This window comes from Triturus cristatus, chromosome 12 (genome assembly GCF_964204655.1).
Source record: "Triturus cristatus chromosome 12, aTriCri1.1, whole genome shotgun sequence".
In the NCBI taxonomy this organism is placed as follows: domain Eukaryota; kingdom Metazoa; phylum Chordata; class Amphibia; order Caudata; family Salamandridae; genus Triturus; species Triturus cristatus.
The window spans coordinates 167,880,643-167,905,373 of record NC_140595.1 but is presented as its reverse complement, the minus strand read 5'-3'; the positions used below and the strand labels follow the sequence as shown (position 1 = coordinate 167,905,373).

At 45.8% G+C, this 24,731-nt stretch overlaps 1 protein-coding gene across 1 annotated transcript in view; it reads left to right on the top strand.

Annotated features, from left to right (window-relative positions):
* The window catches only part of VPS45 (vacuolar protein sorting 45 homolog), a 205,384-nt gene that overhangs the window by 161,807 nt on the left and 18,846 nt on the right, over window positions 1-24,731 (top strand). Inside the window, exon 14 of the mRNA XM_085636706.1 lies at window positions 4,558-4,689. Coding sequence (XP_085492832.1) covers window positions 4,558-4,689 — 132 coding nt within the window. The remainder of the gene's footprint in view (window positions 1-4,557; window positions 4,690-24,731) is intronic.

Sequence of the window (24,731 nt, the reverse complement as noted above, 5' to 3'; positions counted from 1 at the left end):
GTAGTAGAGAGTGAGTAGTAGAGAGCGAGCGGTAGAGAGAAGTAGAGAGTAGTAGAGTGAGTAGTAGAGAGAATAGTAGAAAGAAGTAGAGTAGTAGAGAGTGAGTAGTAGAGAGTGAGTAGTAGAGAGTGAATAGTAGAGAGTGAGTAGTAGAGAGTAGCAGAGTGAGTAGTAGAGAGTGAGTGGTAGAGAGTAGTAGAGAGTGAGTGGTAGAGACTGAGTAGTATAGTAGTAGAGAGTAGTCAGTCAGTGTCAGTCAGTCAGTGTCAGTCAGTCAGTGTCAGTCAGTCAGTGTCAGTGTCAATCAGTCAGTGTCAGTCAGTGTCAGCTAGAGCAGCTCTGCTGACCTGGTTCTCTCCCTCTAAAGCAGCTCTGCTGACCTAGTTCTCTGGCTCTAGAACTGCTCTGCTGACCTAGTTCTTAGGCTACAGAGCAACTCTGCTGGCCTGGTTCTCTAGCTCTACAACAGCTCTGCTGACCTGGTTCTCTGGCTCTAAAGCAGCTCTGCTGACCCGGTTCTATGGCTCTAAAGCAGCTCTGCTGACATGGTTCTCTGGCTCTAGAGCAGCTCTGCTGACCTGGTTCTTCGGCTCTAGAGCAGCTCTGCTGACCTGGTTCTCTGGCTCTAAAGTAGCTCTGCTGATCTGATTCTATGGCTCTAAAGCAGCTCTGCTGACTTGGTTCTCTGGCTCTAGAGCAGCTCTGCTGACCTGGTTCTTAGGCTCTAGAGCAGCTCTGCTGACCTGGTTCTCTGGCTCTAAAGCAGCTCTGCTGACCCGGTTCTAAGGCTCTAAAGCAGTTCTGCTGACCTGGTTCTCTGGCTGTAGAGCAACTCTGCTGACCTGGTCCCTTGGCGTTGGCTCTTCTGACAAATAAAATTAAATCTGGCTCGCCGGCTGATCCCTGTCCTCCTCGGATTTTTCAGATGGCTCGTCCAATCTTAGAATGCCAGATCCTCTCGCTCCTTAACAACTCCCTGGCCACTGGTCAGGTGCCAAGTAACCTGAAGGAGGCCAGAGTTATCCCCCTACTAAAAAAGCCAGGAGCTGATAAGGCTGATTTGAAAAACTACAGGCCAATTTCACAACTTCCGTTCCTGGCCAAAGTTATGGAGCAACATGTCCTAAAAAACCTTTCTGTTTTTTTGGACACATTTAAGCTGTTGCACCCACGTCAGGCAGGTTTCAGAGCCTATCATAGCACAGAGTTAGTCATGTTGTCCGTCCTTGACGACCTTAGATTGAATGCTGATAAGAGCGAGCCTAGCGCATTGGTGCTATTGGATCTCTCTGCAGCATTCGATACGGTCAGCCACGTCTGATGGACTTGGGACTCAGGGGCACGGCCCTTGCCTGGCTAAAATCCTTTCTCTCTGATCGTTCGCAAAGGGTGCAGCTTGGTGACTGTTTCTCCAAGAGAGGTGTCATTCCATGTGGCGTACCACAGGGCTCTGCGCTGTCCCCGTTGCTTTTTAATATCTATTTGCAACCCCTAGTGTCCGCCCTATCCAATCTGGATTGCCGTGTGTTTAACTATGCCGACGATACCCAGCTTATTCTGAGGATCGACAATTCAGCCCATGACCAAGAGACGGCTCAAAATATCTTAAGGTTCACAACTAATTGGATGACAGCCAACTCTCTAAAAATCAATCCTGATAAAACGGAGGTCCTCGTTGTTCCAACTATAAACAACTCTTGGGGTGGCCTGTTCTGGCCCAAAGAACTTGGGACTCCTCCCTGTCCATCCCCAGTTGTGAAAAGCCTGGGAATGAAGATCGACGCAGAACTCTCGTTAAGTCATCAAGTTTCCTCAGTGGTGGGCATCTGCTCTGGTATCTTGAGGCAATTGAGGAAGCTGGTTCCTATTATATCTACCTCCTCCATGAAAACCATAGTCTCGGCCACTATTCTTTCTCGCCTGGACTATGGGAATGCGCTGTATCTGGGCCTTCCTCAGAAACTCACTAACCGACTCCAGGTGGTACAGAATGACGCTGCTAGGTTGGTTTTTAGCCTTCCCAGGAGGTCTCATGCATCACCTCTGCTCTCAAAACTACACTGGTTGCCCGTTAGTCAACGCGTAAAATTTAAGGCCCTGTGTATCGCCCACAAATACCTCTATGGTCGAGCCCCTAGCTACATTAGGGATCGCCTGGCTAAGTACGTCCCAGGACGTCTTCTTCGATCTGCAGATGCTTCCCTGCTAATCTGCCCACAAAGCAATCTGGTTTCCAAGGGCGGGCGAGCTTTCTCTGTTATCCTGCCACGTCTTTGGAACCAGTTGCCGGATGCTTTACGAAAGGAACCTGGCTTACTTCCCTTTCGAAAGCTATTGAAAACGTTGCTTTTTAGAGACTCCGCCTAAGATTCTTGTCATCAGGACTGTCTTGCCGGGCTGCTTTTTGCAAATCTCCTTCGGTCAGCGCTAAGAGACCTGTCGGTATACATGCGCTATATAAATTCCCCTACAAATACAAATACAAAATACCTGGTTCTCTCGCTCTAAAGCAGCTCTACTGACCTGGTTTCTCTGGCTCTACAGCAGCTTTGCTGACCTGGTTCTCTGGCTCTAGAGCAGCTCTGCTGGCCTGGTTCTTAGGCTCTAAAGCAGCTCTGCTGACTTGGTTCTCTGGCTCTAAAGCAGCTCTGCTGACCTGGTTCTCTGGCTGTAGATCAGCTCTGCTGACCTGGTTCTCTGGCTCTAAAGCAGCTCTGCTGACCTGGTTCTCTCCCTCTAAATCAGCTCTGCTGACCTGGTTCTCTGCCTCTAGAGCAGCTCTGCTGACCTGGTTCTATGGCTCTAAAGCAGCTCTGCTGACCTAGTTCTCTGGCTCTAGAGCAGCTCTGCTGACCTGGTTCTCTGGCTCTAAAGCAGCTCTGCTGACCTGGTTCGCTCCCTCTAAAGCAGCTCTGTTGACCTGGTTCTCTGGCTCTAGAGCAGCTCTGCTGACCTGGGTCTCTGGTTCTAGAGCAGCTCTGCTGACCTGCTTCTTAGGCTCTAGAGCAGTTCTCCTGACCTGGTTCTCTGGCTCTACAACGGCTCTGCTGACCTGGTTTCTCTGTCTCTACAGCAGCTCTGCTGACCTGGTTCTCTGCGCTCATGATGCACGCACCCGACATCGCAAAAATATATTTAAAAATAATGTTTATTATAAGTTCAAATATATTATTTTTATGAATATCTTAGATAATCTCTTTCCCTAATATGTATATTAAAGACACATACATATCATTTTGGAACCTAAAATTTTTTTGCTGGAGTCGCGCACCCAGCGCGCCCCAGCATGTATATGACGTCACGCGGGACCCGCCATCGCGCAAGCATCTCGTACCGTAATGCGCATGTGTCGCGAATGCTCGGGAGCAGGAGTTGCGGACTGGTCGCATACCAATCGCGCACATCACGTAATATTAAATGTATATGATGTAACTGAAAAACACGCAGCCGTCGCAAACTGTACGCGGATCCTTCACAACTTTTCTGTAATGGCGGCTGGAATCTGCGCACCCAACGTGATGTGTAAGCTTTGAGTGCGCGACTCCGGGAAAAAAAAAATATCTTTTTTGTTTTTTAAAGAAAATAATATAAATATATATATATATATATAAATATATTAAAATAAAAAATGAAAACAAAAAAATGTATCAATATTTCAGTTTGAATGTTTTCCCCCAAAAATTTTTGTCATCAGTGATGTCATTTGAGATGTAATCAGTGATGTCATCAGTGATGTCACTGACCATGCCATTAATGATGCAATATGTGACATCATCAGCAGTGCATTGCGGGCGCGCGAGTTATAGTTAGCAGAACTAACTATAACGGAGGAATTTCTATGGGTTTGTACGAGGGAAATAGCCAGCTAACTATAACACCCCTGACACCTATGGTTTTTTGTGTGAATATCAGGATCAGTATTTGGCTGTGCAGATGAGGAGGTTTGGGCTGGAAGAGAAGTCCAATACTTGAACGGATCAAGATCTAATGGCTACATGGTTTTCCAAGGGGTTGTTGCACAGGATATGGTAATGCAGACTGGTCCGCTGGGAGACTGGTTGCAGCATTGTGTGGTGCAATCACATAGGACCAGTGGAGGCGAGGTATGGAATATTTTACCTGAGAAACAAATGTACTCCATGATCTGAAAGGAATGCTGAGACCTGCCTTCCAGAATTGGCTCTGGGCAACAGGCAAAAAGGCTTATTTAGTACAAAGGCAGATTGTTTTCTGTGTACCAGGATGGCTGTAGGATCCGCTAGCACAGGTCATCAGAGCAGAATGGGAATGCCACATTAGACAGATGGTTTATTTAATACAAAAAACTGGTCTTAAAGTAAACTGCCATATGCTAGCACACAGGCACTTGGGTATGCTGCAGGTATAGAACGTGCAAAAAGCAAGTCAAACCCATTGTCTCTTTAACTCTTTTCTTTCTGTGTGTTGTGATATAGACCAATATTGTGTTTTATGAAATAAATACAGATTTAATTTTGAGTTTTTATGCGATCAGTAGTTTTCTCTAATAGCCTTTTTAATTTTATTCAATTGCTGCAGGCCCCAGGATATCATTGTGTTTATGATCGGAGGAACAACCTATGAGGAAGCGTTAACTGTGTATAACCTCAATCGAACGACGCCTGGAGTCCGGATTGTTATGGGAGGGACGACCATTCACAACACTAAAAGGTACGCTCTTGATTGGTCCTTCAGTACTATGCAAGCCATGTGGTCCCTGGTGCTTGTAGACTGTTTCGATGCCTTGAAATCTTATCTGTCTGCTAAGAAATTGAAAATTACTTTTACACTGCAACCCTGGGGAGTTGTGAACATTGATAAATACAGATTTTCCATTGTTCCTGGGACGAACTCTCCTTCACCATCTTGCTGTGTTTATATATCATTACTACAATAATGTTTTTTACAACATTGAAAGAAAAAAACATTACAGTGGAGAGAGTGAACAAGAAGTATTGGGACGGTAGTCAAAATACAGAGTGCATTCAAGAGGAACCTTAAATATGTTTTACTAGCACAGTACATTGATGTCAGGTAGGAGATGGAAGATGTGAGAACCCACCTGCTTCATTCATTGAAGGGAGTTAGCCTTCCACCATATATGAATACCTCGCTCTTTCGTTTCTACCAATAAACCTGCTGGGCCAGCTTAAGTGATTCCAGCATCTCTCAGTTATAACAAATGGTTTGCCATACAAGGAAGCTCCTTCTATCTTCTCATTAACCTATCCAAGAAGAAACGCAAACAATAAATAGAAGTTCTGATAATGTTCATCAACCATTTGTAGAGCAGTAGTCTTCTCTTTGATTCCTTTTGTCAAACATCCCTCCCTTTTGCCAAAAATCACCAATATCTTTTACGCATATAGTTACTAGGGTCAGAACATATTCTTCACTCTTTAAAGGAGTGTAACACATTGAAGACAGACTGCAAAACACATGTTGGAAAAACAGACTCCAAAACCTAGACTACCAAAGACTTGACGTTACATAAATCACTTCCTGCAAACATTTGACCTGCCCCTAAACCCACATTTGAACGTTTGCTCCGCAGTACACTAGAATGTGTCACAATAGTAAATTAACTCGGTCCTAAAATGCTTGTCAAGGTATTTTAACTGGATTTAGGAATTAAATACAGGTACAAAAAAGTTTTATGGAGATATCTGTGTGAGGTCGAGATTGTGTCAGTCTATATTTTTGAGTATTTTTAAATATTTTTTCCAGTTCTGTATTTTTTTAAGAAACCGTTGGCAGAGTAACAATCCCTCAATATATTTTGCAAGTGAAGATGTGTTCACTTAGCAAGCTACTTGATTTCCCCTGACATTTACTGTATGACTTTGTGTTTTTATAATGTTACACATATTACAGGCAATGTTGTATGTTAACAGCCTCACTGTGCATCGCGTACACTGAATGCATTAGAGTGCATTGTAAAATCATAAGGCATAGAAAATAGATCTGCTCATTTCTTACAAGAGTCATTCAATTTATGGAAAATAACTAAATGTGTGTCTGTCATGTTTTCTAAAGCTTGTGTTAATCAACTGAAAAGCAATTTTTCTATTGTCTGAAGCTCTTTTTCGTAAACACAGTAGCTGAAATTTGAAATGTATCTTTCCCGGCTTGAGGGAAGGCGAGGGCATATTGCTGGCTGTTATCTGAACAAGTATTGTTCACAGTCTTGTGTAGCAAAACAGAGGCTGTCGACTCTAACCCTCTTCGCAGCACAGACCACCATATAACTATGGTGCCGAGTGGAATCTAACCCCTCCTCGCAGCACAAACCACCATATACAAGAAAGTAAGAACGATAACTATGGTATTTGAGGTGGGGAAGCACTGTTTGGACCCGTTACTGTTGGGATGCTGAAATACAGAGTTGCGTTTTCAGTCCTGATTGCATGAAAGGTATGCAGGGGAGGTTTACAAGGGTGGCTCCTCCACTAGGAAGGAGGAGCATTGCCCCACTGCTTTCTCGCAGTGCGAGAAGCCGAAACATAAAATGGTAATTACTTTCAGTTATTGCCATTTATGTTTGGTTGTCAGGGCTGCTCTGTGAGCAGGGCAGGGGAGGAGTGGTGTGCCCACTCCTGAGTGCGCAAAGACTGTTTGGTCGGCCCTCTGGGGCCGCCCAACCCAGTCATGCGCACTCTGCCCTTCTCCATGCAGGCTGAGAACATGGCCTCCCATAAGCCCCTGGCTGGGCAGTGTCCCGACCAATCACAACGCTGCTTGCAGCGTTGTGATTGGCTTAGGGGAGGGAGCCTGGCTGCCTGCTTTCCTGTTCCTGCCAGAGGCAGTAGAGCAGGAGCAGAGAAGACGCGGGACCCAGCCGGCAGAATGGTAAGTAAAAAAAATGTTTTTATTATTATTAAATTAAACCACCGTTGGCTTTGGGAAGATTTAGCTTCTACATACAAAGCTATGCACACATAGCATTCACCATTTCTCTACTGGAGGCCATGGCTCAAAATATATGATGGAAGAAGATTGGGCAATATTAAACATAGACACCTTTGTCTGTAAACTACAAATTTTGAGAAGGACTTCAGAATTGGGTGTGACATTAAATTGATGATGATAGCAATCCTGAACAGTCTTACAAATACTAAATCTGAGCTTGTAAATCTGGACAAATCCCCTAACCCTCCTCACGAGGCCCTTGAGTGAGGCCCTGCTTTAGTGACAAAAGCCGTTCGTCAGCTGTTAAGCTGGTTCCATTTCTTGCTGGCATACCACATCCAGAAATTGAAGCATAGAAAATTGCCATTCGCTCCAACCATTTAGCTGAGGGCCCAACAACAATTCAAATCTTGTCCAGAAGTATCTACGTAGGAATTTACGATTAGCAAAATAAGTGACACAACACCATTGGAACCAGAGTCCCTGACATAGCATGCCACTCAGGTAACAGGCACGAGTCAGACATTGGCTTGACGGGCAAGCAAAAAAATATGTTCCACTTTGAAAAACACCGTCTGACTAAATGAAATCACGACTCGACAGTAGCTTGTGCTGTGACGAGCGGAGCAAGTCCTCTCAACACTGGTCAATCAGGGGCTGGATAGTAGGACCATTAATTTTCTTATGGCTGAAAGCATGGGTTTTGTTCCTGATTCCGAGTTTAGCCTTATCCCCCAAATTTCTTATGCATTTCAGTTTTGCTTACTTTCAGATAATCCATCTTTGACGAATATTACTACTCAGCCAAACCAGTTCATGCGATAATGGTTGGAGCTTTGGTCATCTTCTAAACTTTATTGCACTGTCAATTTTTGTTTACAGTGTAACATTTGTTTTGGCTTCAACCAAAGGTCTTCTGAAAGTAACAACTCTGCTCTGCCAAACTGTGATTAAAAGAAAACATAGGCATTAAAAGACTCCTGCATAAGTGTAAACATCACTGACCTCTGCAGATGCGCTGTACATAGATGGCAAACATCACTGCAGTCACTCCTCGCATCATCTCATAGTCTCCCTTTCCACTCAGTCCATCACTTATTATCTTTTTCTGCTGTTGTCTTTCCATGTTATCCCTGAGAGAACTCATCATTTCTCTTACAAGAGTAAACTGGAGCATGAAAGCGACATGCTATTCTCACCTTCGCAAATAAATAATTTCAAATTCAGATAGCCATAAAGGCACAAGTGTTCATCCAGTGGAACCGCTCACCCGTTCACCTAACTGCCTAGAAGGAATTAAGTGCGGTCTCTTGCACTTTATACCCGGCATTTATCAATTTCTTCGTACTCCCTGGCCACTGAAAAGTTATGTAGAACAGCACGTGTGGCACATAAAGTGTTTTCCAGGAGGAGAAAGTAACTTAGAAGTAACACATATTTCCGATAGTCTCTGTGCTCCTACATTAATATTTTACATGTTTGTCTAGTGGTATCGGATCTCACCAGAGGGACGCCTTCCTTACCCGCACATTGGGAAGAAGAGAAGGGTCTGGGTACTAGTGGCATTAGAGTTCAAATCCGCCAGGAAGTTTCTACCGGGCTTCAGGCAGCTATGGGTTGCTAAGTAATACCCTTAGTAGGTATTGGTATATACTACTAGCAACTAGGATCTGTAACATCTGTTATGGAGCACCAAATCCAGTACACTGCAGACTGAATGTGTATGTTATGTTATATTCTAGATAGGCAGTTTTTGATCTCTCCCTCACTCTCTCTCACCCTCTCTCTTTCTCTCTCTCTCTCTCTCTCTCTCTCTCTCTCTCTCTCTCTCTCCCTCTCTCTTTCTTTCTTTCTTTTTCTCTCCCCCCCACCCCCATTTGCTTTATTCTGTCAGTTCATTTTACTCTCGGTCTTCTTCTCTATGTGTACTTTCTCCGGGGGAAGCTGCTACTTTTTTCTCACTTCCGGTTCACATCTAGATAATGCTGTTTTTCTCTGAGGGATTTCTGCCGCAGGGTGCTTTGACTCTGGAGCATTGGAAATAATACAGTCATACAAGAAGCGTCATTTAAAAAAAAAAAAAAAAGACTTGTTGGCTGTTATTACCAAAATTGCGTTATCTGGACCAATACGACTGCTATTTTCCATTAGGGTGCACTCTTCTCTACCTGTCCCACTCTGCTTTAGGCTTCTGTGGTCGGTGTTGCATATGTTACTTGGTGTTTTGTGGGTGAGCTCCCACCTACGCTTACCCACTGTTGCTGACAAGAACTCACCAGCCAGAAGAGGCACGCAAGAGGCACTCGTGTAGATGCCTCATCCTCGAGTTTCTACTAGTGACCAAAGTTCAGGTGAAGTCTGCAGTGTTGAGAAATAGATTCATGCACACAGAGGGGCAGTCAGTTCTGTTCACTGATGTTGAATTTCACTTTCTTTAGTAAGGCCTAGGTTAAAAGGATGCGAGTGTACAGAGAAATGTCTTCTCCTTCTATTTGTATGTTATATTTATTGTGGAGTTTGTAAAGTGCTGTCTATTGCCTATGGATTACTTCAGGACACTTGCGGGTGGGGGATACGTTTTAATAGTTGGAAGGAGAAGTTTGTATCCAGTTGGGTAAGGGTGGATAACGATGCATTTTTTTACAGCACAACTCTTGTTCCCAGACAATCTCAGCTGAAGGCGAGCTTGAAAAGTTCCACTTGCAAGAGTTTCCAGAACTTTATCTGGAGGGTTTCAGCTCAAACTCTGGGTAAGGGTGTTCCAAAGTTGTGCTTTTGTACGGCCATAGATCAGTTCCATTTTCAGTCTCTTGGCTGTTCGGGCTGAGGGGATGTGTCCGCTTTTGTTGGTAAGTACAACTTGTGCCTTATTATCCACAGTGCTTAGAATTTAATGCTGGTGACAACAAAGAGCAAAAGGAGTCCTTTAAGAGCAGGGTTGATGTGATTTATCTTTCTGCGGTTACGGCACGTTCTTGCACATCGCTCTCGTGCTATTGAAGCCTGGCTTTGGATTTCTGGGTATACCAGAGAATATATTGCTTCAACAGTCGAGGCGTGCTAGGGTGAAGGATTTATTTACCATAATCTCTGTTCAGTTTGGAGGCGTGGGAGATGTTTTCAGAGGGAGAGCTGAATATTCACACTCTGCACTGCGTTGACTTGGTGAGCATAGGTGAGGTTGGTTTCCAGGAGACTTTAAATGTTCCTTGCCTTGGACGTGGTCTTTGGGTTGTTCCAAGCTTTGTAGGTCAGGCGAATTGTAGCACATCGGGCTCTTTCTCCGATCTCTAGCATCACTGCCTCTGTTTCTAGCTCTTTTGGGCCTCAAGGTGTACAAGATGTTCTTTGTTTTTTTGCCCTGGAGACATTTCTTGCCCACTTGTTGTCCAAGGGACAGTTGCTCATATCTTCTCTTGCTCCCCTGGAACGCTCTTCAAACATTCACTAGTGAATTGTCACAGGTTCTGCACAAAGCCAGTGGAAGAATTTGGTAATTGCCATTAGACGGCCTGAGGACTTGAAAGAACATGCCATCTGGCCGGGAATTTAGATAACATGTCATTTAAAACAATCTTTAATAAAGACTGGATGATGCTGAATGTTATTAAACATGTTAATACGATACTCAAACATCTAGCTACTGAAACCAGCAGAAGACAAATCTGTGTTTGGCCACGCAGGGATTCTGTTTTTAAAGAATATGAACAGTAATCTGATCACTCTCGCTCTTTTTTGAACCCTTCGCCTGGGCTTTAAGTGGGCGCGGTCCTGCCGGTGTAAAAAGCAGGCGCTGAGACGGGTCCCTATGGGCTCTCCGTTTTTGCCCTCACCCTCAGAGTGGACACTTTTATTAACGCTGCATCAGTACCACCCGTCACTGCCTTTGATTTAACTTCGAAGACTCCTTATAGTTATTTCACAGTCTCATCATTTCAGAACTGAAGCATTTTCAATATTCGATACAACGAAGCCATAGTTGTTGCTTATTTATCTTATTCAACTAACAACCGCTGGCAAAGCCAATAGTCCTGGCTTGTTGGACGTGTAATTTTACTTGTATTATATATCTGGGTGCATTGACAGAAGCAGCAAATTACCAGTCGGGTGACACACTATGCTCAGCACAGATTTTTAGCTTACTTTTTAATCCACGCCCTAATTGCATCGGCCACGCCTCTGCGAGACTCCCCAGTTTTTTCATCCCACTGAAAGTCCTGCCCTTCTCTACCTAATGAGGCAAATTGCCGAAGCGCTGCCAGAGAGTGCTGCAAATGCACCCCTCGGTGCCTTTACTGTAACTGGTGGACGTATGCGCGGCGCTAGCGTGCGGTGTCCAAGTGAAGGTGCCCCCCCCCCTCCCCTCCAGCGCGTGCCCTGATCAGGAAGACGTTGATAGCCTGTGAGCACACACCACCCTACGTACTATTCACCCCCGGCCCTGCTGCACGCGCCTGCGCGCGCGCCCCTCCGTTCACGCGGCCTGACCCGCACAGCCTGGACGTGGCGCTGAGTACCTGCCACATCTGAGCGCCGCAGGTGCCTCTGCGGACAGGTGCAGCAAAGTACGGGGTTCCCGCAGTGCGCGAAAACAGCTGCAGTTAAGTGCAGGCCGCGCGCGGCGTGTTTATGAAAAGCGTTTTCTGTACCGACCTGATAAAAATATCACCGTCAGTCTTGAGGCCCGTTTCTTAAACGTATATGTATCATTCTTCAAGGGCTACATATTTTAGTTCAGAACACTTAGAGCTGTTCTCAAAATTGTAAGTTGTTTCATTTTGCAAGGATGACGACGTGAGTTTTTATCGATTCGAGTAATTTTACTCCAGTCAAGAGTTCAACTTTGATTTTAATTGCTGTACGTTACAGCTTTGTTTTAATTTGAGCCGTTCTTTTGTTGCCCCTTGTTCGGCGCTCTCCGGTTTTGATAATTTGCCATTTATTGTTTTGCTCACATTGAGCGGCTACGGTGAACTGGACTATGGTGAAAGCCAGCAGAATTGTAACAAGATGGTTCCTGTTGAGAGGCGGTGGTGCTGGCCAGGAGAGAGTCATTCGACTCGTATGTGTCGCAACACCCGACCAGCCGGGGTCCCAAGCTCTGGCTTCCCTTTGGGGTAGTCCTCCTTGGCTAAGAGTCCCCGTCCTATTAATTGGGCCTCATTTTTACCCTTAAACATTTTGAAACCGAATTTTGCCAAATCCTCATGCGGCTTTCTCGACATCAAACAAGTAGCCTCTTTTCTCTATTGCTGAGCACATAAATATCCTCCCTCTCTTGCTGCATTAAATGCCTGCTCCAGGGATTGGAAATGCGTTTCTCGTTATCGACTCTCACAGGCCTGTTTTTCTCTTCCCATGCTGAGAAGAGTCAATTGTGGAAAAATCAATGCAAGTGGGTTAGCATAGTGCTCGCTCCCCTATCTCCCACTATTTTGTCATATCTGATTTACACCCCCACCCCGCCCAGGCGTAGACGATCAGTCTGCAGCCAGATTACGTTCATCAGAGAGAGGGCAGTGGGGCGCCGCCCTCCATTATCATTTCAGGGAATAGACATGGCACGCAGCAGACCTGGGCCTCCTATGCACCGTACACATTAGGAATGAGAGGGGCGGACAGGGAAGTTCTAGAAGAACTCTATATTAAATAAATCTGTGTTGTCTACAGAGTGTAATATGCTTATCCATGTTGAGTTCTGCATGGTGTGGCATGACCCATGTGGCCGTATGTGTGTGTGTGTGTGTGTGTATGTATGTATGTATGTGTATATATATATATATATATGTGTGTGTATATATATATATATATATATATATATATCCAAAGACCGCTGGTGCAACAGGAAAACGAAATGCAACGGAATCCAAATTCACAGGCGGACACGGACCTTTGTTAAAGTGCTGAGTTTATTCGGTTAGGCTGTCGTCATAACGTTTCGGCTCGGCAGAGCCTTGATCACATGACAACGTGAGTTTAAAATAAGATCCAATAAATAGCAGCCACCATGGGTTCAAAGTGCAAAACCATAGACACATGACTTCCGGTATAGAAGACATAGAAAAAACACTGAATGTGTTATGACAATAAATAGCAATGTAAACAACATGTCTAAAAAATACAAATATATATATACTGATGCCGGGACAATCCCAATTCATGTGCAAAATTCGCTGATTTATAGAAAAGTAAAACAATAAATAAATAAATAAGTAAGTTAATAAAAACAAACCCTCTATTTACAATATAAATCATTTATACATCAATTCATGGCTTAAATGCCTAGAAATGTAATAGAATAGTCCATGGGCCATAATTAATTAAAAGGCCAACATAGTTCAATGTAGCTATTGCAACGAAATATACTAAATGTATGTGTATATTAATAATGGCATAAATGCCTGTTGCACCTAACTGTCAATCATAAAGATCATCATATTCACATACAAAACAGCAAAAAGTATTAAAAAGGCATGATCCTGGCTTCAAATAATTAAAGACATGTACATCACTTCTGAGGTTCCATGTGTCTGATATAGAACTTATGGTGTATATCTATGCTAAACTTGGATCAAAAAATATGTGCCAAATATGTGCAAAGAATAATGAATGAACAAGGAAAAAAGGGGGGAATAGAAACCAAACTGTCCTGCTGCGTCAAGCAACGAGACAAATCAGGACATCAAAGGTCTACAGATCATGAAACTACATCATTATTGCCCTTGGAGTGAATAAAGGAGAAAAAAGGAGAAAAAACCGGTATAGAGGATGTGATATAACATCAGAAATGGATAATCATAGAAAATGGGATATGGACTCACATGAGGTAGGCAAAAAAAGGGGGGATACAAAGTGACCAACTGCAAATGAATCCCGGGGGGCAACTTTACCAACCTTCCACATAAAATGGGGAAGTCCATAATGACTGAAATTACAGTTAAGGGTTGGTATTAGCCTGCAGCTATGGTAACCTTTATACTAGTGTGTTTCTAGATCATGGTACCCAATCTCATATCATGGTAAACATGTGTACAAATCCTCCGTTAAATTCAAACCTTTCGGATGTTTAGTATCAAGACGTAGGATGTATTGTGTTTCCAGTTTGCGGAGTCTTGTCTCTCTATTACCACCTCTTCTACTGGCTAAGACAGCATCAATGACGAAGTAACTGAGTAATCGATTGTCACTTTGGTGGTACTCCCTGAAGTGTCTGGCCACTGGGTATGTGTTGTCATGGTTAGCTATGGCCCTGAGATGCTGGAGGATTCGCTTATGCACAGCTAGTTTCGTGCTGCCTACATAGCGCAGTGAGCATGGACAAGATAACACATATACCGCAAATTCTGTTTTGCAGGTGAGTAACTTGCTAATCTGATGTTGAGTGTTGCTGAAACCATCCCGGTATGATTTCATGTTTACCCCTTGGAGGCATGATTTACAAGTTTTACACTTGTAAAATCCTGTGTTAGATGCTAGCCAGGTAGTTTTCTCAATAGCTTCAGGATTTGTGTCAACAAGTATATCCCTCATAGAGGGGGCTCTACTGAATGTAAGAGAGGGACGCAATGGCAAAACGGCACCTATCACCGGGTCATTTAGTACAATGGGCCAGTTACGATTAATGATTTTACATAGGTCCCTATGTTGTCTGCTGTAACCAGTGATAATTCTAAAAGTATTGTTTGCCTCATTGGGAGTAACAGCTACATTAGCAACAGTAGTGGTTTGACTATGGGTGTAGGGTCTTAAAAGGTCCTCCCTTGAGTGTTGCATAGATTTAACTATCGCACTCTCTATGACTTTTCTAGAGTATCCTCTTACTAAAAATCTAGCACTGCTTGAAAGCTGCGCAGCAGTTAAATCAAAGTTGTTGCTACACACCCTTCTAATGCGTAACATTTCGCCATAGGGGATGCTTGCTATTAGGTGGGCTGGGTGTGAGCTTCTGGCATGAAGGAGCGTGTTGCCAGCTGTTCTCTTGCGGTACAGTCTCGTTTCCAATCTTTCATTGTGGACATATACCTCAGTATCCAAGAATGTTACTGATGTCTGGCTCATGTTTGCAGTGAAGGCTAGATTGTGATCATTGATGTTGATGTTTTCTAAAAAGCCTAATGCTTGATTCTCATCACCTCGCCAGACAATGAATAGATCATCAATAAACCTGTACCATGCTACCACATGCTCATCCAACTCTTTCTTGAAATTTACCCTGAGGACCAGGACCAGTTCTTTGATTTTAATTGCTGTACGTTACAGCTTTGTTTTAATTTGAGCCGTTCTTTTGTTGCCCCTTGTTCGGCGCTCTCCGGTTTTGATAATTTGCCATTTATTGTTTTGCTCACATTGAGCGGCTACGGTGAACTGGACTATGGTGAAAGCCAGCAGAATTGTAACAAGATGGTTCCTGTTGAGAGGCGGTGGTGCTGGCCAGGAGAGAGTCATTCGACTCGTATGTGTCGCAACACCCGACCAGCCGGGGTCCCAAGCTCTGGCTTCCCTTTGGGGTAGTCCTCCTTGGCTAAGAGTCCCCGTCCTATTAATTGGGCCTCATTTTTACCCTTAAACATTTTGAAACCGAATTTTGCCAAATCCTCATGCGGCTTTCTCGACATCAAACAAGTAGCCTCTTTTCTCTATTGCTGAGCACATAAATATCCTCCCTCTCTTGCTGCATTAAATGCCTGCTCCAGGGATTGGAAATGCGTTTCTCGTTATCGACTCTCACAGGCCTGTTTTTCTCTTCCCATGCTGAGAAGAGTCAATTGTGGAAAAATCAATGCAAGTGGGTTAGCATAGTGCTCGCTCCCCTATCTCCCACTATTTTGTCATATCTGATTTACACCCCCACCCCGCCCAGGCGTAGACGATCAGTCTGCAGCCAGATTACGTTCATCAGAGAGAGGGCAGTGGGGCGCCGCCCTCCATTATCATTTCAGGGAATAGACATGGCACGCAGCAGACCTGGGCCTCCTATGCACCGTACACATTAGGAATGAGAGGGGCGGACAGGGAAGTTCTAGAAGAACTCTATATTAAATAAATCTGTGTTGTCTACAGAGTGTAATATGCTTATCCATGTTGAGTTCTGCATGGTGTGGCATGACCCATGTGGCCGTATGTGTGTGTGTGTGTGTGTGTATGTATGTATGTATGTGTATATATATATATATATATGTGTGTGTATATATATATATATATATATATATATATATATATATGTGTGTATCCACCACAAAAGAGTTGCCCCTGTGAGGTGGACCACCTCGGAAACATCAGCCTCACAGATGACGAAGGCAGCATGTGGAAAAACTCCGCTTTTAATATCTTCAGGCTCAACGCGTTTCAGGATCACTCCCTTTCTCACGAGCCAAATGCAAAGACAAACAACAGCAACTCGGTGAAAACACCTGCATTTAAATTATAGTTCCACCCCAGTGGGCGTGTTCTCTTGCCGCATAGGCATCTGGTATTTGCAGTCTCAAACCGTTGTATCCCCATGTGGGTGTTGCTGTGAGCCCAGTATTCGCCGTATTCCCATGTGGGCACAGGCAGTGAGTCCAGTCTGCCAATAATTAGTTCCTCACCTCGTGCTGTTTCCTTCCTGTGGCCCAGAGCCAGGACCTGCCCAGCTCGGCAGGTCCGTGTATTACGGCGGGTCACACCTCGCGGCGTAGGCTATATATATATGTGTATATTACCTACTGGCAGTCGCCAGTAGGTAGTTATAGTTAGGACCTATTTTCCATAGGAAATCCGCAACATTCTATTTGGAATAACGTTGGCGTTGATTGATGAATCTTCGCGAAATTTTCCAAACTTTTGGCTAGCTCCGGTCCGCTCCTATCCTGAAAATTTCACGGTGATTCGTCAAGTGGGGGCCGAGAAAAAAGGGGGGTCCCAAAATGCGTTTTCTCCATGCATTTTCCCATAGGACCTGTTGACGCAGCTACAGCCCGAAGTGCTGAACGGAATTGCACCAAATTTGGCAAAGAGGTAGTCCTCAGTTCAGACTCGTGCCTTTTGCTTAAATGGTGTAAATCCGTTCAGTAGTTCCTGAGAAAATCAAAAGTAAAATCACATATATATCTGGGCGGAGCCTAACCACACATCTCATCGAGAGATCTGATTGGCTGTCAGCACTTCATCCAAGAAGTATTGGCAGCCATCTTGGGACCAATATACATGATAGCACCTCATTAAAAAGCATTGCAGTTAATAGAAGGTTTTAAGACTTTAGTTACATTATAAATCATTTGTTGATGGTACCATACCCATTTTAGGAATTGTGGTGTGTTCTAAGGTGATTTTACCATGTGAAAAAAACCTTCTGCTGTGATATCATGAATCATGTTTGAGAGAAAACTATTTTCTCATGCTTTTCCCACAGAGGTTTGGAAGGTGATCTATAAGCTAAACTGAGAGAATATTTTCTGTAAATTCACATTATCTTTCTCAGTCATGTGAGAATGAAGTCTGACATTCTCAGTAAAACATGTACATCCAACAAGGGCAGAGACTGTCAGTTGATTCCTTTGTGTTCTACTGCAGCTTCCCAGAGTGTTCTAAAGAACAACTAGAGCGCTAACAGTCCTACTTATGACAAACGTATGGCACACCTGAAGCCATCTTGGTTGGAATAAAGTGGTAACTCTTAAAACATTTAATTTAAAAAGGAACAAAATGAGGGGGTTCATTTTGCCATAGAAAGTATGATTAGTGCTGCAGAAAGAAAAATTAGGGCACATTTTGAGTGACTTCTCAAATCCTCTTCTATTTCATAAACAAATTCTGACATGCAGACTGAAACATGCACTTTGCATACCAGCAACAGACTTCCCTGGTGAGCAGTAGCTTTACTACAGTGATCTAATAAGCAACTAGAGTGCTAACATTCAGAATTTATGGCAAATGTGTGACACATCTGAATGCCTTCTTGATGGAACCAAAGTAAAAAACTGAAAGTATTGCCTACTGAGGAGACTGCAGTAAATGAGGAAATTAGGAAACTTCATAACAAATAAATCTCCCAAGATGGCCACCAGAGACAAAAGAGCCCAAATGTAGCCCAAATATCACCCAGATGTAGCCCAAGTATAGCCCAATGACAGAAGTGTGCAAAACACTTATTTTTTGTGTATTTGCAGTTTTATATAGTGCAGACTTGTCAGGTATTGGAGTGCTTTACATGAGCATTGGTTACATCACACAAGATTAAATTCATTTTGGTTGTAGACATGGGGAGATTAAGTGATTTGACCAGAATCACAGAATGTTGAGCTGAAGCAGAAACTCCAACGTGGTTCCCCAGTTGCAAAGTCTGCAGCTCTGGAAGTAACACCGAATCCTCTCCCCTAGGTGCAACATTTAATCAAGTAGTCAACTGGATAAAAAAACATAAAGATTACAAATAATTTAAAAGTTCTTTGTCGCTATTTGAAAACTCAGAAAATATGTCCTCATTTTAGTGTTTTTAGAGCACTAACCATAATTTTGATGCAAATAAGACCCTCTCATATATGTAATTTCTAAAGGAAATACTCTAGGTATTACAGTTTTGATTACATCAAGATGACGTCCGGCGTTCCACACTTTTGTAATAAATATAGAATGTTAGCAATCTAGTTGTTCATTGGGATACTGTTGAGAGGCAGAGGCCAGGGGCACGGACTCTGAAAATTGTAGGCAGGTAGGAGTGCAGATGCAACAATTTGACCACACTGGGCAGGCAGGAAGGGCAGTGGCAGCACAACAGACTATGGAGGGCAGTGGAAAGGGGGGCAGGGGCAACAAACCAACAATACAGGAGTGGCAAGAGAGGCTGTGGCAATATAATAGACCATTGTGGGCAGAAGGAAGAGGCAGTGGTAGTACAACCATACATGCCAACAGACCAGTTTCAGCCAGGAAACGTCCAATGTTTTTAAGCTCAAATGGGCTTTATTTGATCTGTCTCCTATCTACAATCTCCTCTTTTTCAATGTAACTCATAGGGGAAAATCAATACCCCAGTTTTTTTTCAAATTCTCCCTCTTACCAAGTTCAAAATGTTCGCAAGTATGGTACATTGGATCATGGTAGGCAGGAGGAATTGGGGTTGGGACATGGACTCGAATAACAGAGGACAGGAGGGACATGGAGAGGTGCACCAAACTGACCCTAAAGGGAAGGCAACAGGGTTTGCAGCAGCACAATACACCACACAGCGCATGCAGGACGGGAGTGCAGCACAACAATCCATAGAAAGCAATAGGGAGGGGACAGGACCATGCACATGGACAACAGAGAACAGAGGGGAAAGAGGCAATGGTAGCTAGCTGACCATAATGGACAGACAGGAGAGAAAGCTGCAGCATAACAGACCATAAAGGGCAGGAGGGACGGATCAGGGGCATTACAATGGAACAGACAAGCCAGGAGGGAGGGAATAGGGGTCTGCACATGGAAACAGAGGGCTGGGGGCAGGGCAGGAGCAGCAAGATGACCATGGAGGTCAGGCAGGATGGGCACTAGAAACAAGACACACCATGGAGAGCAACAATGAGACTATGATGGCATACACACAGACCATGGAGGGAAGGTGGGAGGGGGTCAGGGGCAGCTAGCTGACCACACAGGGAAGGTGAGAGGGGCCATGGCAGCACAGAAGACCATGCATGGCAAGCGGGAGGGTTAGTGGCAGCACAATGGCTATGATGGGCAAGAAGGAGGGTGCAGGGGCATGCACAAAGGACCATGGAGGATAGAAGGGAGGGTCAGGACCTGGGCACAGACAAGAGAGTTCAGGGGAAGGGGCCTCACAACAGACCGCGCGGGGCAGGCAGGAGGAGCAGTTGCAGCACAACAGACCAGGGAGGGCAGAAGGGTGTGGCAGTAAAATGGACCATGGAGGACAGGAGGAAGGGGATAGGGGCATGGCATGTGGACAGGCAGTGTGGAGGTGGCAGGGACAGGTTACAGTCATCTGACAATGCTAGGCAGGTGGGAGGGGAGTGGCAGCTCAACAGAACACTCAGAGTAGATAGGAGTGGCAGGTCCTTGGAACATGGTGGGCAAAAAGGATGGAGCAGGGGCATGCACAAAGACATGGGAGGGCAGGGGAAAGGAGACTAGGGGCAGCAAGCTAAGCACAGAGGCTAAGCAGGAGGTCAATGATGGGCCATAGAATTGGGCAATGGAGGGCAGGAGGAGTGGACTGGTACATCATGCTAAATGGAGGGCAGTGGCAGCACATCAGACCATGCATGGCAGGAGGGAGGAGGCTTGTCCATGGATTCAGACAACACAGGATAGGGAGGAGGTGGATGGGGCAGCAAGCTAACTGTTCAGAGAAGGTGGGTATTAGGAACTTTATTGTTTTTAAAATGTGTGTCTGTGCAAACTACTTAAAATATGAACAAGTATGCAGCATAATCTCACTTTTATTCAGGAAGAAGAGGACGTTTGTGACTGTGATTCCGGGCTCACTTGGCAGAAACACCCCCTGACACTCCACCCCCCATCGCAAAATGTAATGCCCGTGAAAAGGGTAGGTGGACGCAGTGTTATATAGAACATAGTCCTTTTAGCACAATTGAAAATAAAAACTAGATATAGTATATGGTATAAACTATGCACCAAAAAGTGTGATATAAGATGAACTGGGGCGTGAAATATAATATGCAATACATTGTGCGCAATGACAGATTCATTGGAGAGCGCGAGATAGCACAGGCACTAGCGCGTGCTATGCGATATGCGCCTTGGAGTGTAATATGCACAGGGCAGTGTTGTGTAACCTAACTAGTCTCTAAAGTTGTAATATAAAATATGTGCTGGGGAGTGTAACGTTGCATATGCACTGTGACAAAGATATGGATCCCAGATTGTAATATGTATGGCATAGCGCTGTGCGTAATAACATAGGCATTGAGGAAGGCACGTTAGACGGGGCAATATAACCCGTGCGAAGGCAAGTGTGGCATGACATATTCACGGGGTGGAGTTACAGTGCACATGAGCTAGAGAGTGCCATAGCATACGCACTAGCTGGTGGAATACAACACAGAGTTGTGAGGCACTCGGCGGGCACTGGTGGGTGTAACACAGCATTGGGCTCAGCCAGGAGCACGCTGTGACTCTCAAGTGAGGTTCGTCTCCTTTCCAGAGAGTAAAATAAAAAGTATTACACATCCGGCGGTGGATGTGTGTTTTATTAACCGTGAGGGGGGTTTCTTCCATAGTTTGGTCGAATTTTCGTCGAATCCCCTTTGAATGGCTTGGTGTGCGTGTATATTAAATGTGCCCGTCAATAGCTACCCATGTTTGTATAAATGAACGACAAGGTTGTCTACTTGGAGAATACCCACCGGCGGGGGCGCCGGGATTAGGCACAGTAGGGCGTCAGACACATCAGAGCTTCACTAGCGGTGTAAATACATTCCATGTGGATTCATTCTATGCATAGTCGCCTTTTAATGAATATCACGCAAATCGTCATGGTGATAGGTACATACGGTTTGTCCAGCATGTCCTAGGTTTTCTATAAATATATATTTTTTTAAAATAATAAAAAACAAAGGCCGGCCCCGGGGGATGGGGTCCCCGGGGCCATAAGTGGCCTGAGGAGGGGGGCAACGCAGCCCCCTCCTAAAGAATTAAAAAAAAAAAAAAGGCCATGACCCGGGGGTTGGGGTCCCCGGGGCCGATTAAGTCCTTGAGAGGGTCAAATTAATTTTTTCCAACAAAAAAAATTAGGGTGCAGGCCCTGGGGGATGGGGTCTCCAGGGCCAATAAATTAGAAAAAGAAGGGGGGCCACACAGCCCTCCTTCTTAAAAAAATAAAATAAATAAAAGACCGGCATCGTGCCGGAGGCCACGCCCCCTCCTTGCAGCACTCTGCAAACGCGCCCCCTGGCCAGTTGTAAGTTGGGGAATTAATTCCCCTTCAATACTGAGGGTCCCTGAGGGCCAACTATCGCAACAGGTATCTCCAGTATGCGCCAGGGAGCTGCGTTGCAGACAGGTGTTCTGAGGCCACGCCCCTTTTTACACCTCTATGCAACGCAGCTCTGTGGCGCTTACTGGAGGTACCTAGTGGGCTAGTTTGACCCTAGGGACCCTTAGGATTCAAGGGGACTTAATCTCTCAACTTAGAACGGCCACAGGGCACGTTTACACAGTGGTGAAGGGAGGGGACGGGGCCTGAGGTGACGTGTGCAAACACGCCCTGTGGCGTGTTTTAAGTTGGGGAAATAATTCCCTTTCAATCCTGAGGGACCCTGGGGGCCAACTAGCCCACCAGGTGCTTCCAGTAAGCGCCACTGCTCTGCGTTGCAGAGAGGTGGTGCAGGCCATGCCCCTTTTTACACCTCTCTGCAATGGCGCTTACTGGACGTACCTAGTGGGCTATTTTGCCCCTAGGGATCCTCAGGATTCAAGGGGACTTAATCTCCCAACTTAAAAAACGGCCACAGGGCGTGTTTACACAGTGGGGAAGGGAGGGGACGGGGCCTGAGGTGACGCGCGTTTTAAGTTGGGGAAATAATTCCCCTTCAATCCTGAGGGCCCCTGGGGGCTAACTAGCCCACCAGGTGCTTCCAGTAAGCGCCACTGAGCTGCGTTGCAGAGAGGTGGTCCAGGCCGTGCCACTTTTTACACCTCTCTGCAACGCAGCTCTGTGGCGCTTACTGGAGGTACCTAGTGGTCTAGTTGGACCCTAGGGACCCTCAGGATTCAAGGGGACTTAATCTCCCAACTTAAAACGGCCACAGGGCGTGTTTACACAGTGGGGAAGTGAGGGGACGGGGCCTAAGAGACCTTTGCCACGGACTCTACCTGGGCGGCTGCCTTGGTGTGAGCTCTCTGTGGCGGTGGATGGTGATTGCCTACTTTGCACTATTGACTAGCGCTATTTTAAAAACTGGATTTTATTGTTTTATCGTTTTTAATTCTTTGGTGTATCTTATGTGAAGTGTATTGAAGTGTATTTAATCTGCCTTTACTGCTGCACCTTCTCTCCTGAGGCGCAAAGCCGGGAGATCTTTCCTATACTCTCGCTGTGTTTTGGGGGCTTAGGGGACTCTCTTCTTACCTGGGGCAGCGGAGCGAAGTCGCTTTCACCGGTGTCGGCTCCTCGCTGCTCCGCGCTCTCCTCCTTCCTGCTGTGCTCTCTGGGCGCCCCTCTCGCTGGTCAGTGGACAGCGGGATAGTCGCACGGGGACGGCGGCCATCTTGAGTGAGGCTGGCTCGCTGGTCGGCGGACTAGGCTTGCTGCCTCACGGGCGGGAACTATAAAACTAGCTTCCCTGCCCTGCCCCGATCAGACCTTTGCCACGGACTCTACCTGGGCGGCTGCCTTGGTGTGAGCTCTCTGTGGCGGTGGATGGTGATTGCCTACTTTGCACTATTGACTAGCGCTATTTTAAAAACTGGATTTTATTGTTTTATCGTTTTTAATTCTTTGGTGTATCTTATGTGAAGTGTATTGAAGTGTATTTAATCTGCCTTTACTGCTGCACCTTCTCTCCTGAGGCGCAAAGCCGGGAGATCTTTCCTATACTCTCGCTGTGTTTTGGGGGCTTAGGGGACTCTCTTCTTACCTGGGGCAGCGGAGCGAAGTCGCTTTCACCGGTGTCGGCTCCTCGCTGCTCCGCGCTCTCCTCCTTCCTGCTGTGCTCTCTGGGCGCCCCTCTCGCTGGTCAGTGGACAGCGGGATAGTCGCACGGGGACGGCGGCCATCTTGAGTGAGGCTGGCTCGCTGGTCGGCGGACTAGGCTTGCTGCCTCACGGGCGGGAACTATAAAACTAGCTTCCCTGCCCTGCCCCGATCAGACCTTTGCCACGGACTCTACCTGGGCGGCTGCCTTGGTGTGAGCTCTCTGTGGCGGTGGATGGTGATTGCCTACTTTGCACTATTGACTAGCGCTATTTTAAAAACTGGATTTTATTGTTTTATCGTTTTTAATTCTTTGGTGTATCTTATGTGAAGTGTATTGAAGTGTATTTAATCTGCCTTTACTGCTGCACCTTCTCTCCTGAGGCGCAAAGCCGGGAGATCTTTCCTATACTCTCGCTGTGTTTTGGGGGCTTAGGGGACTCTCTTCTTACCTGGGGCAGCGGAGCGAAGTCGCTTTCACCGGTGTCGGCTCCTCGCTGCTCCGCGCTCTCCTCCTTCCTGCTGTGCTCTCTGGGCGCCCCTCTCGCTGGTCAGTGGACAGCGGGATAGTCGCACGGGGACGGCGGCCATCTTGAGTGAGGCTGGCTCGCTGGTCGGCGGACTAGGCTTGCTGCCTCACGGGCGGGAACTATAAAACTAGAAGGTGATGACTCCGCGCAGCGGACGCGCATTGCGGAGGCGCCTTTCCCGCGCCAAAGGAGCGCCTAAGGAAAGCCCGTCTGCGCCCGTCAGCGTCCCGGATGCGGACGGGTGCGGAATAGTGGAGTACACTGGCCCTCAGCTGCGTGCTTTAAGAACTGACCTGCAGAGCAACTGTGGGGTATGTGACCTTGGTACAGGGGAGAATCTGAGCTGTCCAGGGTGCGGGTGGTCCTTGAGATGGGACTGGGTGAAGCCCATGGCTCCCAAGCTTAGTCGGCAGTTAACCTTTACGACGACTCATAACTCGGACGACCGGTCTTTCAATTGTGCTCTTTTAAACACTCGTTCGGCTTGCAAGCATGCTCAAGATCTGTTCAGTTTCCTGACCGATTTCAAGCCAGCCTGTCTATTTCTTACTGAAACATGGCTTGATGATACGTCGGGCCCAGATATTGCTAATGCCTTGCCCCCCAACTATTACATACTTAGAAAAGACAGGATGAAC